The 14,594-nt window shown below is 44.8% G+C and overlaps 1 protein-coding gene across 1 annotated transcript; it reads left to right on the top strand.

Annotated features, from left to right (window-relative positions):
* The first annotated feature begins 907 nt into the window (after positions 1 to 907).
* On the top strand, positions 908 to 14,379 carry WDR73 (WD repeat domain 73). The gene is made up of 8 exons (XM_077124293.1): positions 908 to 1,020; positions 1,550 to 1,617; positions 1,921 to 2,009; positions 6,615 to 6,703; positions 7,295 to 7,359; positions 11,990 to 12,154; positions 12,495 to 12,860; positions 13,883 to 14,379. The coding sequence occupies exons 1-8, from the start codon at positions 980 to 982 to the stop codon at positions 14,116 to 14,118; spliced, it is 1,119 nt and encodes a 372-aa protein (XP_076980408.1). The 5' UTR covers positions 908 to 979; the 3' UTR covers positions 14,119 to 14,379.
* The last annotated feature ends 215 nt before the right edge of the window (positions 14,380 to 14,594 follow it).

Genomic DNA, 14,594 nt, shown 5'->3' with positions numbered 1-14,594 from the left:
GAGTGTCTGGTCCTCTCCTTCCAGAGGTGGTTCAGGGAATGGCAGGGAAAGGGAACTGGAGGGCAAAGTTTTGAGACGAGGCCAACTCCCAAAAGCCCAGACCATGGCATCAACCTGGCACTGACACTGGGCACTTACACACCTGGGCTGCTTCACTCACTCTTTCAGCGAGCAGGTATTCAACACTTGTCGTCTGCCAAGTCCTGTGCTAGACGCTAGGTTCTATTCGGCTCTGCCCTGTACTGGCGCAGGCAAGTTCCTGTTTCCTGCCTGCAAAAGGGGGCAGCCTACGGTACTCCAAGGGACTTTACATACCCCAGCTCATCTCAGTTTATTCCCACTTGAGGGGAGTGCCCTGTGCATCCAGGTCAGAACGCAGATTTGGGCTTCACACCCAGCTGTCGGTTAACTCCTCTGGCTTGGATAGGGGTGCCAGATTTAGCAAATAAAAATGCAAGACACCCAGTTAAATTCAGATTTCAGATAACGGATAATATTGCACGGGACGTAATTTGGTTAAAAAATAATTCGTTGCTTACTGATTGCATATGTAGAATGGAATGATTTCTAAATATTGTGTTAATTTCTTTTTTTTCTTTAATAAAAAATAAATAAATAATAATTCGTTGCTAATCTGAAATTCGAATTTAACCGGAATTGTGGATTTTAACTGGTAATCTTAGCGTTGGGGCACTGACTGCCTTCTCTTGGCCGCAGATACCAGATCCTAACACGCTCCCGCCCGGGGCTGACACCCGGAAATCCCTTATTTTACAGCCCTTTTCCCGGAGTGTTCCGAAAGCCGCCGACCCGGGCGGGGGCCGCACTTGGGACTGGGCGCTCTGGCACCTCTTGGCCCCACCTCCAGGCAAGAGGCCCCGCCTTCTGGTCAGGGCAGGCCACGCCCACTCCTCGCGAGAGGACCGTGCTGGCCCAGGAAGGTTCAGGCGGAAGTGAGGTGCCGGAAGCGGCAGTTGCCATGGAGGCCGCGGAGGACTGGCTCGTGGAGTCTTTACGCTTGTAAATCTTACAGGGTTGGGAGACGGGATCCCGGCCCGGCGGGTGGATGGGCGCGGGGCGGAGGCACATGGGGAATCCTCATGTGGGTCGAACCGGCGGGCGCTGCGGGACTGGGTGTTTCGGAGGACCTGGGCGTCGGCTACGAATTGGGAAAATGGCCCCTTCCCAGGTGCCCAGGTTCCGCGGGGAACATTTGGGAAGGATGATAACATAAGCGACCAATATATTGCACGAGGCTCTGAGTTAATCCCTGAATATAGATTATCTCATTGATTACACACATCAACCTTGGGAAGTCTGGATTCTCTGGGTATTTCCATTTTACAGACGAGGACCAAAAATCAAGGAGATTAAAATGGCTGGCCTTAACTGCTAATGCAGTTAGAGGGTAAACTGCAAAACAGCATTTGGTCTCAGGTCTGCTTGACTCCAGAGTCTGAGTCCCTAACCACGGAGCCATGCTGCCATCTCAGAATTCGACAGCTGTAAAATGCCGTGCACCGCGTGACTTTGTGTTCTAATCGTGCAGGTACCAGGATTTCCATGCATTCGATCTCTCAGGAGCCACTCGAGTCCTTGAATGGATTGGTGACGAAGGTGACATGCCTTACTGGCCCTGAAGGAGCTGAACTCCCACTCCTCAACTGAGACTTGGGCTGAGCCCCTAGGGACCCAGCCTGTTCTCCCAGGAGCCTGAGGGTCTCTGCCATTTGCAGCAGTCTGGTGCCCCATCGACATTTATATTTCTTTTATTGAGATCTCTCTCATCCTCTGATCTTAGACTGCGTGCTGATGGGGAGGAGCTTATCCTTGCTTTGGGGTATTTAGGGCCAGTTTCTAGACCCAGCCATGGGCCAGAATTTTTCTGGCAGTCACAGCTACTTCTGCTTCTGTTTCCAGGAGTCTTTGTTGCTGGCTATGAAAGACTGAAAAAAAATGAGGTTCTTCATCTGATATTACCTCTCAGACTCTCTGTAAAGGAGAACCAGGTAATTTGAAATATAAATGCTATGTGTGCCAACTTTTATTCTTTTATTAAACGTTTGTGGAGCACCTATTTATTACCTTATTACTGACCAGGCATTGTCATGGATACTAGGGGGAGCGAGACAAGCCCTGCACCTACATTTAACACACTGGAGGAAGGGTTCCTGGAAGAAGGGGACAGTTTTAGTCCCCTTAGGTGACTAAGGGGACTTAGTCCACCTTTAGGTGATGGTAGCATGGTGTTGTAAATGTAATTAATGTCATTGCATTGTACACTTAAAATGGAAACATTTATGTTGTATTTATGCTGCCATAATAACTTTTTTTTAATAAAAAAGATTGAGGGAGCCTTCAGAATATAGAGGATGGTTGAAGTCCTGAGAATGGTCAGGATCACCTAAGATGAATGTATATAAGGAATAAGGAGAAAACCAAGTACAGAATTTCAGGGAATGCATTTAAAGGATTGATAGAAGAAGTTGAACTGACAAGAAATACCGAGAAGGAACAATCTTTGAAGTGGGAAGAGTCTCAGAAAAGCTCATGGTTTCAAAGACCAGGAGGAGAGAGTGTAAAGAAGAAAAAAATTGTTAGCTGTGTGGTGTTGCTGTAAAATCATGTAGATGAGCACTGAGTAGTTCATTTATTTGACCTGGCACTTTGGAAGCCCTTGGTGATCTTTATCAGAGCATTTTCACTGGTGTGGTCAGAGCAAAAAACTGTAAAAAAGAGGAGGAAGTGCAGTCAAGAAATGTAGGGAGGGATGAAGCTAAAGTAGTAACTGGTAGGAAACACAGATTTGAAGGAGGATTTCCTAAAAAAAGAAAAAAGAGAGAGAGAGAGAAGGCTTTCTCTTGTGAAGCTTACATAGGTAGTAGAGAAACTTAGACTATCTATAGGCATGCCTAAGAGTTGGACCCCTTTTGTTGCTCAGATGTGGCCTCACTCTCTCTAAGCCCAACTCTGCAAGTGAAATCATTGCCCTCCCCCCTACTTGGGACATGACATCCAGGGATGAAAGTGTCTCTGGCGACGTGGAAGATGACTCCCAGGGATGAGTCTGACCCTGGCACCATGGAATCGACAATCCCATCCTGACCAAAAGGGGGAAAAGAAGCATAACTAATACAGTATCAGTGTCTGAGAGAATTCAGATAGAGTCAAGAGGCTACTCTGGAGGTCACTGTTATGCAAGGTTCAGTTAAACCTTGCTACTTATCTAAAGGATGCCCAGCCAATCCTAAAAAACACCCTAGGACAATATATAAGATTCTACAAGGGTTCCATGCACTAGGGTAACTTTCCAGAAACCTACAAGCTCCAGATGGGTCTCTCAACCCGATAGGTCCTGAAACCTCGACGGCCCAGACTCTCCAGAACATCAGCTAGTTCCATCTCCCTACCCCTTATTATTGACAACCCCTTCCAACATGAAAACGTTAGAATGGCCATAGCCCAAATACCCCTAAAGAATGGGATAGAAAGATCAAAGGTGATGGTGGAGTTATATGGAGAAGATAGGGTTTAACAAATGAATATGATTGCTGAATCATTAAATTGATATTTCTTTTAGTTTCCAGTTTCTTAGAACAGCTATAAATAAAAATCTAAAATTGTAGAATTGTAACCCATACCAAACTATAAAATCTTTTCTACAGCTAATTGTGCTGTGTTTTGAAATGTATTGCTTTTTTGTATGTATGTTATTTTTCACAAAAAAGAAAAAAGTCGATTGTGATGATGAAAAAAAATTTATTCCTTCTAGCCTCCTATACTCTGGAGCAGCTAGAAGGAAAGATCTGAGAGGATGGTATGGTAACCCATGACAGTCTCTGGGATTTGTCCTATAACTACTTGTTGAAGAGTGCTTTGAAAACTATTGCTTTTTTCTTTCTTTACTTTGTATTTATTTATATTATGCAATTTAAAAAGTTAAAAAAAATTAGCAGCTTAAGCAATACAAAACAAAGCAAAAAATTCAATAATAAGAAGACAACTCAATTTAAAATGGTCAGAACATTTAATAGACATTCACTAAGGTCTTCACAAATGGCTAATAAGCATAAGAAAATATGCTGAACTTGATTAGGCATTAGAGAATTACAAATTTAAACCAAAATGAGATAACAGTACCCCACTATAATGGCGCTAATTCGTTCCATAAGAAGCTAAGTATAGAATTGCCATCTGATCCTGCAGTCTTGCTACTAGTTATATACTCAAAAGAACTGAAAGCAGGGACACAAATAGGCATTTGCACACTGATGTTTATGGACGCATTATTCACAATTGCCAATGGATAGAGGCCCACGAGCCCACTGACTGTGGGGTATACATACAATGGGATATTGTGGGGCCACAGAAAGGAATGAAGTTGTGAGGCACTCAGTGAGATGAATGAGCCTTGAGGACATCATGTGAGTGAAATGAGCCAGAAACAAAAGGACAAATATTGTATGGTCTAATATGAACTAACTGTCATGAGCAAACTATAAGAATTAAATTCAAGAGCATAGGTGACCAGGAGATAGAAAGTGGACAGAGATTGGGCAACCAGTGATTAAGGAGTACAGAATGTTCAGTAAGGTTCACTGTAAAGGTTCGGAAATGAATAGCACAATACCGTAAGTGTAATCAACAATGGGGCACATGGGTGTGGTTGAAAGAGGAAGGCTATAGTCGTGTGTGTCACCAGAAGGAAAGCTAGAGGATAAAAACTGGGACTTGTATAACTTAGTGAAAGCCAGAGTGGACAATGATGGTGGTTATATAAATACAAAGAGAGCTCTTAACATGAACTAGAGCAAACATGCATCATTATTATAATTAATAGGGTGTTATATGGGAAAAATACAATTAATGTAAACTAAAGTCTATAGTTTATAGCAACACTGTAATATTCTTTCATTAATTGTAACAACAACACTATACCAAAGCTAAATGTCAATAATAGGGGGTAGAAGGAGTATGAAATTTTTTTATTTCTTTGGAAGAAATGAGAATATTCTCATATTGACTGTAGTAATGAGTGTCTAACTATGTGATTAAATCAAGAGCCATTGATTGTATACTTAAGATAGATTGTATGGTGTGTGAATAAAACTGTTTATTAAAAAAAAGAAAGAGAAAGAGAAAAGTCATGGAAAAGTAGCCCCTAAAGAGGAAGAGGTTGAAAATGCAGGAGTAAGGAATGATGGAGCATGAGCCTGCTTGGAAGGACGGGGGGTGACGCTAGATCAGGGCTCCAGAGGGTGGTGTGTGTCTTCAGATGACTGGGGAGGGGGAGGTGTACAGGCAAAGCAGTGTAGGGGCAGGAATTTGAGGATATTTGCTCCTGAGACTTTTAAATTCTTTAATGAAATAAAGTTGTCTTAGGAAGTGACCGTGAGATGGAGTAGAGTTGGAGGTGTAGAATGGAAGAGAAGGCTAGACAATGATACATAAGAAGTCTGCCGAGCCCAGGGGAGGCTGGCCCCACACAGCTGTGGCCCAGTATTCCTCATGGTGACCTGAGGCCCATATGTACCACAGCCATTAGGGATGCTGGTTACAATGCCTATTCCTGGGTCCCACCCCAGACCTACTCAGTGAGAATCTCAAGAGATAGGGCTCAGAAAAGACCAATCTGGGGCTCACAAAAATCTAAGATTTCGGAAGCTATAGGGCAGCTTAGATTTGTTGTCTAAGAGGACATCACCTTCTAAGTGCCTTTTGTTCTCCCCGTCCCCACCACTCTTGCTTGAGCCAGGAGATGGCCCACGTGGTCTCTCCAGGAGGAATCTGACTTGAAACCTGCCTCGCCACTGGCTTCTCCTATTTTATCTTCAACTACCTCCTCTTCTCCAGCCTCCAGTTCCTGGCATGGAGGTAGTAGAGTCTAGTGGCTAAGAGCACAAACTTTGGTTAGACAAACTTGGGATCACATTCACAACTTAATAGCTGTGTGAACTTAGAATAGTTGCCTAAGCTCCCTGTACCTTAGTTTGTCATTTGTAGAGCAGGGATCTTTATGGTCCCTACCTCATGTGATAGTTGTGAGAGTTAAATGTGGTAAAGCAGGTAAAACACACATCAGTGAACACTTAATAAGTGATAGTTGTTACACTTTTTTTTTTTTTTGCATGGGCAGGCACCGGGAATCAAACCTAGGTCTCCGGCATGGCAGGCAAGAACTCTGCCTGCTGAGCCACATGGCCCGCCCTAGTTGTTACAGTTTTATTGCCAGAGGAACCCACCTGGTTTCCAGTGAGAGCCAGGGTGTGGTGGAGGAGTGGGCATGTGTTGGTTAGCTTTCTTTGATGAAGCTGTTAAGCCCCTATGACTCCTCTCAGAAGACCTGGAGTGTAAGGCTTGTACATAGTGAAAGGGCCTCGTGAAATATTAGAGAAGGATTTTGGATTTGAGGAAAAGAAAGCTATCTATGTAATCAGCTAAGACCAACGATTATAAAGAGCAGCACACTGCAGAGAGAAGCCTCTGTTGCCGGTCAAGTGGCTTTCGTGGTCTCCTGCCAGGCCAAGATCTGGCTCCTTACCTAGAGTTCATTCATTTGAAATATTCCTTCAAAGGGGAGGCTCCATCTGATTGGCCATACCTTTGCATTTTAGGGTTTGTTCCCAGAAAGAGATTTCAAGGTACGCCATGGAGGATTTTCAGACGGACCTATCTTTGATTTAAAGCACATCCCAGATACCAGGTATGGCTTACCTCTGTGATCTGGAGCTTCCATTCAGGATGGGGAGGCTGGGAATGTTCAGTGGTCTCCTGCCTCTTATCACCAGCGTGCCCCACCCCTTAGTACACAGGCCCATGTGAACACATACAAATGCCTGGAACACAAAAAAACCATTGCTGTGGCTTCACAAAGCTCATCTAGTCCTTTTGACTAATGTAACCAAGAAATGGCTGGAGTTGTTCCAGGGAATAGGTGTAGGATAGAAGGATGCTCTCCGTCTCTCAGAGGTGAGAGTAGGTAATTGAGTGATAGTAGCTCCATTGGAAGAGGCTGAGAATCTCTGTTTCAGGGCTGTGAGTTCAGGCTCCACACTGGGTGTCCTCTTGAGGTGAGCACCATGTCACGTGGCAGCCTGGGCTCAGTCCCAGCTCTGCCGTTGGCTCTCTGAGCTTTGGGCCTGCTCCTAAAGCAGCTGGTTCCAACAGTAAGATTTCCTTATGTGGAGGAGTATAGGAACACAAGCTGAATGGGCTGAAGGGAGGAGGAAGCTGAGAAATATGTGGGGAAGCTTCCCCACAGTCTGAACTAAGATCCCATATCCATCCTCAATAGGTTGCTGGTGACCAGTGGCCTTCCAGGTTGTTCCCTGCAGGTGTGGCAGATCTCAGAGGACAGTGGTGAGTGAATCTGACTTGATGGGGGTTGAATTTCTTGGAAAGCCTGATTGCTCCCACCCCCACCACACACACACAAAATCTAAGCCAGTTTAGGAGACTCAGAACCAGACGGGAGTTAAAAACACAGTATCTACTTTAATGCCGACAAAGGTTATTTTAGCAACCACAGCCTAGCATTACAAGGCCAAAATGGAGCTCCTGTTCCTTACTCCAGGGATTGAGTTTACAGCCAACTGAGCAGAGCATCTAGAGAACTACAGGCCTCGCTCCTAGGCGGGGGCAGAGGTGAGGGCAGGGTGAGCATTGCTCAGGTGAGCTCACCTTGAAGAAGAGGAGGCAGAGAGGAGGTCATTTTTCTTTCCAGTCATGCTAGTTTCAGAGAAGAAAAGTAGTGAGTGAGCAAAAGGCTGGTCTGGGCAGTTTCCCACTTAGAGAAGTCGTGCTACTCTCCAGCAAGAGAATGAGTGATAGGAAGTATTAATATTAATCCTGTCCGCTCTGGGACTGGAAGGAAAATCCCCTCACAGGGACTAGCATTCCTCCAGCAGTGGGTTTGTGGCTGCCTTGTCAGGCAGACACCAGAGCATTCAGCCCCTCCATCCCTCCTCCCGTAGAGTGGTGGTGGCCAGCATGCAGGCATCCTCAGGGGCGCAGGCAGCCACTCTTGGAACCACCCCTTTGGTTGTGTGGCCCGCTGACCCCATCTCTGCACCTCACTTGGGAGCTCACCCCAAGCCTCCGCTGCTGCCGAAAGGCCGTTCTTAGGCTCAGCTGCTTGTCCAAGCCGCTCGGTGGGCTTTCCTTTGTTCTCCTTCCTCCTCGTCCTTTTCTTGTGCTACAGCTTCAGTTGTTTGTGTTGCTTGTGGTGGTTGTTGGGTGTTGTGTGTAACACCTTTACTGAAGTATGTTTTACATATCCTGTGATTCACCCGTATCAGGAGTTTTTAGTAAATTTCACTAGTTGTGTAGCCGTCACTATTAATCAGTTTTCTTCACCTCATTCCCACCTCCTCTCCCCAGGCAATCACTAATAAATTTTCTTTCTCTATCGTAGATTTGCCCTTTCTGCACATTTTGTGAAAATGGCATCACAAGGTTTTCCATGATGGTCTCTTGTATCTGACTTCTTTCACTCAGCTGTTGTGGAATGATCCAAGTCATGTATCGTTCTTTTCTGTTGCTGAGTAGTGCCCGCTGCACAGATGCACACATTGGTCTGTCCTTTCACCAGTTATGAGAACAATGCTGCTAAGAACCTTCCTATCTAAATCTTTATGTAGATATGTGTTTTCATTTCTCTTGGGTAGAGAAATGGAAGTAGAATGATAAATTTATGTTTGAGTTTTTTTAAGAAACTACCAAACTATTTTCCAAAGATGCTGTACCATTTTACAGTCCCACCAGCAGTGTACCAGGTTCCCATTTCTCCATATCCCCACCAACATTTGCTATTGCCTGTCTTTTTTAGTAAAGCCATTCTAATGGGTGTGTACTTATAGCTAATTGTAACTTTAATTTGCATTTCTGAAATGACTAATGATGTTGAGCATATCTTCATGTGCTCATTAACCATTCATATATCTTTAGTGAAATGCCTGTTCAAGTCTTTTGCCCATTTTTTAACTGGATTTGTTTTTCTTCCTGTTACTAAGTCGTAAGTATTCTTTGTATATTCTAGATACAATATTTTTCCTGTGTGTTGTTTATCTTTTCATTCCTTAAGGTGTCTTTTGAGCACAAAAATTTTTAATTTTTATGAAGACCAGTTAATCAATTTTCTCTCTGTAGTCACTATGATTTCGTATCATATGTAAGAGATCTTTATCAAACCCATAGATATTTTGTTTTTTCCAAAAATGATCTTGTTTTAATTATATTGAAGCCTGTGATTCCATTTTGAGTTCATTTTTATGTGTGGTGTGAGTTAAGGGTCCAGGTTCATATTTTTGCATGTGGTATCCAGTTGTCCCAGCACCATTTGTCAAAAAGAATGTCCTTTCCCCCACTGAATTGCTTTGGCACCTTCATTGACAATCACTTCGTAAATATCAGGATCTATGTATAGAATCTCAGTTCTGTTCCATTGATTTTAATATGTTTCTCCTTATGCTAAAAACTTGTAGTTTTTTATCTTCACACAAAAATAAGCTGGGTGGGGCAGCAGTGATTTTAAGATGAGAGAACAAGGACTCTTACTAATCACTGGGGACACTTTGTATGGGCGTTTTGTCCTGATAATGCCCCTGGTACCAGATGCCATTCAGAACCTGTAGCCCCAGGCCTCAGGGAGCTGAGCGCCCAGGGGACCATTCCCTGACACTCATACCAACCTAGGAAATCAGATAAAGACTCCCCTTCCTCTAGGTATTAATACAGACTATTCCAGAGCCTGGGGAAGGCTGACCAGCTGTTTCTGAAAGCATAACATTATTATGGTGAGTTGTCCAGGGTACAGGGTGTGATTTGCAGCCTTGGTGTCTCAGACACCTCATTTTTTCTGCACAGCCAGAACAAATCTAATGTGTTTATAAGGATAGACACGCTCATCAGACTTACAACACCAACTGTATAAACCAGAATGCAATTCTATTTGTGAAAAAATAACTATCACTATAAATGGAATACTCCAGTTTCTTATGATCAATTTATTCTTTTCTATGGAAGACCTAACCTAACGATGTTGAATATAACCAGAGCAAGAAGAATCAGCTCAGAGGTTTCCAAATTGCTTTTTCCTAAAATGTCTTAGGAAGAAAGTATAAGACTCGGAGGCATTACTGTTTAGGCCCCAGGTTTTCTCCAAGCCCTGGGATCAGTGCATGAGGCTTCTTCTCAGCTTTGGGACTGTGAAAAACATTGACTTGAATAAATATGGTGTCTAAGGTCTCAGTTGATGTCTCCAGCTACTTACGTTGTGGACTTAACTATTCAGGCTGTTGGTGTGGCTCCTTCTTGCCTGGTCCCCTCCATTTTCTTTGCCTCTAGGGGTGAATAGCCCCCTTCTCATGGACACCACCCTCCTTTATCCATGGTAATGTGTTTGCTCAGTGTGAGAGGTCTGGGAGGTTCCTTTGCCTGCCTCTGCTCTGACCCATTTGTGTTGGTAATTTTCAGATCCCTTATTTCCAAGTTCTTGGGGGTGCTTCATTGGGTCTTTTGCTTTGCTTTTGAGGTAGTTTCTCTTTTCACTTTGGGGCTGGTTTGGTAAACTTGGTACAGTCAAACTAGGGAAGATCATTTTGCCATTACATTTAGAGGAAAAGAGAAAATTCATATTTCTTTCTCATTGTAATTATAGATGAACTTGTCAGTCCGGAGGCCCTATAGGCTTTATTTTCCACTGAATCTTTCAGACAAGTCTTTAAGGCTTCCCTTTGACTCTCTTCCTCCTGCTGCAGGGGACAGGTCACATACTGAGAGCCAGCCTTTGGCTCAGAGCACCAGGTCCTCGGGGAATCTGCTCCAGGCTCCTCAGAGTCTATGGAAAGGAAAAAGAGGGCTGCTTAGGTGTGGCCCAGGAGAGCTAGGCTGGCTCTGCTGGGGCTCATGTCCACCCTAGTATCAGCTGTTGCATCTGCTCAGAACCTCTGCGGCTCCTGGCGGTAGGAGCAAATTAAAGTTAGCGAGTCTGGATGCAGCATGTGTGGTTTGCCTAGCACTGGCTGTTGTGTGGGCTTTGGGACCAGTCCTCGGGGGTCCTCTGTGTTCTGGCCCATCCAAAACTTGTCCCTCTGTGCTTACCTTGTATGTGAACTATCCGGAGAAACTTGCTGCCACTCACTTCTTGATAAGCCATTTTAGTTTATCCCTGGACTTCCTCATTCTGACTTTTACCTATCCCTGAGAATTTAAAAATATCGAGAGATCTCCATTTGCTTCAGAGAATGTAGAAATCAAGTAATAAGCCCTTCTTGGATCAAGGGAAATATGACTCTCCTTTTAAGTAGTTTGTAGAGCAGATGGCTTGTCTTGAACTGTGTTATAAATGACGTCTCTTAAGAAATGCCGCAAGTGTGGAATAGAGATGAGAACCAACCTGCTAACCAGACAGGCTGAGTCGAACAGAAAAGACTAAGACTTGATTCTACCTGAGGCCAAGTATGCTTCTCTTCCATTTAGTGTACAAAAATGGGGCTTCCTTGTTGTCCAGGCCGTGTGTGAAGACATGACATCTGCAATGTGACTTTTTCTTCCTGGGCTGCAGCAAATTGCTTCAAGGTCAGGAAATAAGGTTTTTGAAGAAATGCTGCTAGTTCATGAACTCTCTACCTGTTATTTTTTGCTCAAAGGTGTAAATGACATCATCAATGTGTTCTTTCTCTTTATTTGTTCTCCAAGAAACTATAAAAAGCCAGAACTGCTTTTGGAGTTTTGAAATGTCTGCTATGGTTTGTCATCTTCTGTTTGCAAAACAGCTAATAGGACAAATTATAAAGAAATTAAAGTGCTTCTGGAGGTGTCAGAAATATAAACATAACCCAGACTCAACATCTTCTCTTACAGACTATCAGCTCCCTTCTTTCCCTGACCTTCTGAATATAAAGGTGAAGGCGGCTGGCTGGGCTTTGCCATGCGTTGTTTCAGACCTTCATAAACATTCCGGGTTCAACCACTTCTTTTCTTCTCCCAGATGCCATTAAAGCTGTCAGCACCGTTGCTGCACATGAGGAGGAGGGAAGTCTCTGGCCTAAGGTGGCAGTTTTCTCCTCAGCGGCACCTAGAGCCCTGCATGGGGTGAGGCTTCGCAGCCTGGAGATTACCGATCTGGAATCCCAGAAGACCACGTACAGCACAGGTGCCGTGACAAGACAGCCCTCACCACATGCGCCCAACTCACCCTTGTGCTAACCTTAGTTCAGGCCTCTCTTCTGCTTGCTGGACGAAACAAGATGGAGAAGATGGGCCCTGGCCTTAAAGGGCTCTCATTCTGGGGTGAGGGAGGCAAGCCTAGGGACCAGCACCCACCCAGCTGAGTAGAGTGTGGCAAGATGAGTGGGAGAGGGCAAAAGTGATTCATTCTGCTGGGACCGTAGAGGAAACTTCACAGAGGAAGGGACTTGTGATGGGTCAGTCCTGCCACATTGCCAGTCTTTTCTGTCCCTAGCATCTTTTCTCCATTGCCCTCTGTCTTCCAGGCATCACTGACAGTGAGGTGCTGAGTAGCCTGCAGGTCCTGGATGCAGACATCTTTGCCTTCTGCTGCACCTCAGGCCGCCTGGGGCTTGTTGACATCCGCCAGAAGTGGGCGCCATCTGAGAATCTCAGCCCCAACCCTGGATCAGGTGGACGGAGGTGGTGTGCAGCAGTCAGGGGCAAAGGCCAGGGTCCTAGGCCCAGCATTGCCACCCTTGGCTCAGATGGGCACCTCTGTCTTCTTGACCCCCGAGATCTCTGCCATCCTGTGAGCTCAGTCCAGTGCTCAGTGTCCACACCTAGCCCTGACCCTGAGCTACTGCGAGTGACTTGGGCCCCAGTCCTGGACAACTGCCTGGCCATTTCAGGTACTGCTAAGCAGGGTTTGTGTCTGTTATTTGATGTCTTTTTTCCAGATACTCCAGGCTGTTCTGGAAGGATCATCATAAATCCATGATAAATGTGGCCCCACATTTTAAAATTACCCACAGAGAAGCTCAAAATTAATTCCAGGTTCACAGTGGCTCCCACAGTTACACATATTTGCAGCAGGTCTTTCGTGCCCTAGTAGAATTCAGTTCTGAAGTTGGTCAAGAGATTGGTCAGGTCTGTGGACAGCCATAGAGCTGTTCTAGAAAGAGGCAGCAGGATCTCCAGGACCCTTCTCAGCCTACTTGCTTTTCCATTTGCAGCACGTCAGGCCAGAGGGTTTCTGGGTCTGGTCTGGGGCAGCTGGTTAAGTGGTGGTATTTAGTGAGACTGTCTGAAGGCCGGTGGGGAGAACCCGAACCCTTTGGGAGGGTGAGGGATTGAATACTGATTAGTACCCGGAACCAGAAGGGGCTGAGAAGACCTGAAGCCCAGGTGAACGCGTTGGCTCTCTGATAATAGGAGGACAGCAGGAGGGGTGAGTGTGGTGTGTGGGGGTTGATGGAGAGGATTGCAGATGCTTCCCTTTTTTCCTCCATCAAGTAGGAGGTAAGGCCAACTGCTGAGAGGAAACAAGGTTGAGGGGATTGGAATTTGGGACAAGTGGAGAAGATTTGAAAAAGTCTCTTAAGCCTCAGTTTCTTGAGGAAAATGAAAGCACTTACTTTATATAGTACTGAGGATTAAAAGAGAGATTGTGTATCCAGGCTTAGCCTGGGGCCTGGCATGCAGATTTACAACAGGTGCTCCCCATTCTCCTGTGAAGTCACCATCACATGTCAGGGGAGCCATCAGCTGCCCATGCAGAGGGCAGATGTTACATGCCATTTGGTTGGCCTTTGAGGCATCTTTTTACTGTTTGACTCCTTATCCTGTAGCCTGTCTCAGTACCATAGAAGAAATAATAATAACTGTTTTAGGAATTCAATCTCAAGCCTCTCTTTTCTGTGTTCTTCCTCAGGTTTTGATGGGACAATCCAGATCTATGATGTCACATCTTGGGATGCAACTGGGAGCCAAGTAGAACCTCTCTTCACTCACAAAGGTCATGTCTTTCTCGATGGGAATGTGGTAGATAATGCTTGCTTGGTCACCACCCATATCTGGCACCCCTGCAAACCAAGGACTTTGTTATCAGCAGCAAATGATGCCTCTCTGCAAGTGTGGGACTGGGTGGACCTCCATGGCCCCCACTAACACCAGCATCTTTCTGCCCCAACCACCAGGAATGTGGTGGAGGAGCTGTTTCAGTGGTAAGGGTGGTGAGTTAGGACTTAGTTGCCTGCCCCCAGCTGCTGTGTGGCCTTAGACAAATCACCCAGTCATTCTGAGCCCCACTTTCCTTATCTGTAAAATGAGGGTCATAATAACTATCTTGCAGGGTTCTGGAAGGGTTGAAAAGAAAGTATTTTAAAATGCCTGGCATGATGTATGGCATAATAAATATTTTGGTAACTACTATTAGGTCTGAGAGCCTCATTTTCCCCAGGTGTTTTTGTTTGTTGGTTGGTTTGGTTTTTATTTTGTTTTTAACCTTAGTATTTTTTTTATTGTGGTAAACTATAAGATAAAAATCATTTTAAACACGTTAAGTGGACAATTCTCTGACATTAAGTACATTGATAATATTGTATAACTTTCACCACTGTCTAATTCCAGACTATTTTCATCAT

Source organism: Tamandua tetradactyla, chromosome 12 (genome assembly GCF_023851605.1).
Source record: "Tamandua tetradactyla isolate mTamTet1 chromosome 12, mTamTet1.pri, whole genome shotgun sequence".
Taxonomy (NCBI): Eukaryota; Metazoa; Chordata; class Mammalia; order Pilosa; family Myrmecophagidae; genus Tamandua; species Tamandua tetradactyla.
This window is presented reverse-complemented; position numbering and strand designations above follow the sequence as displayed.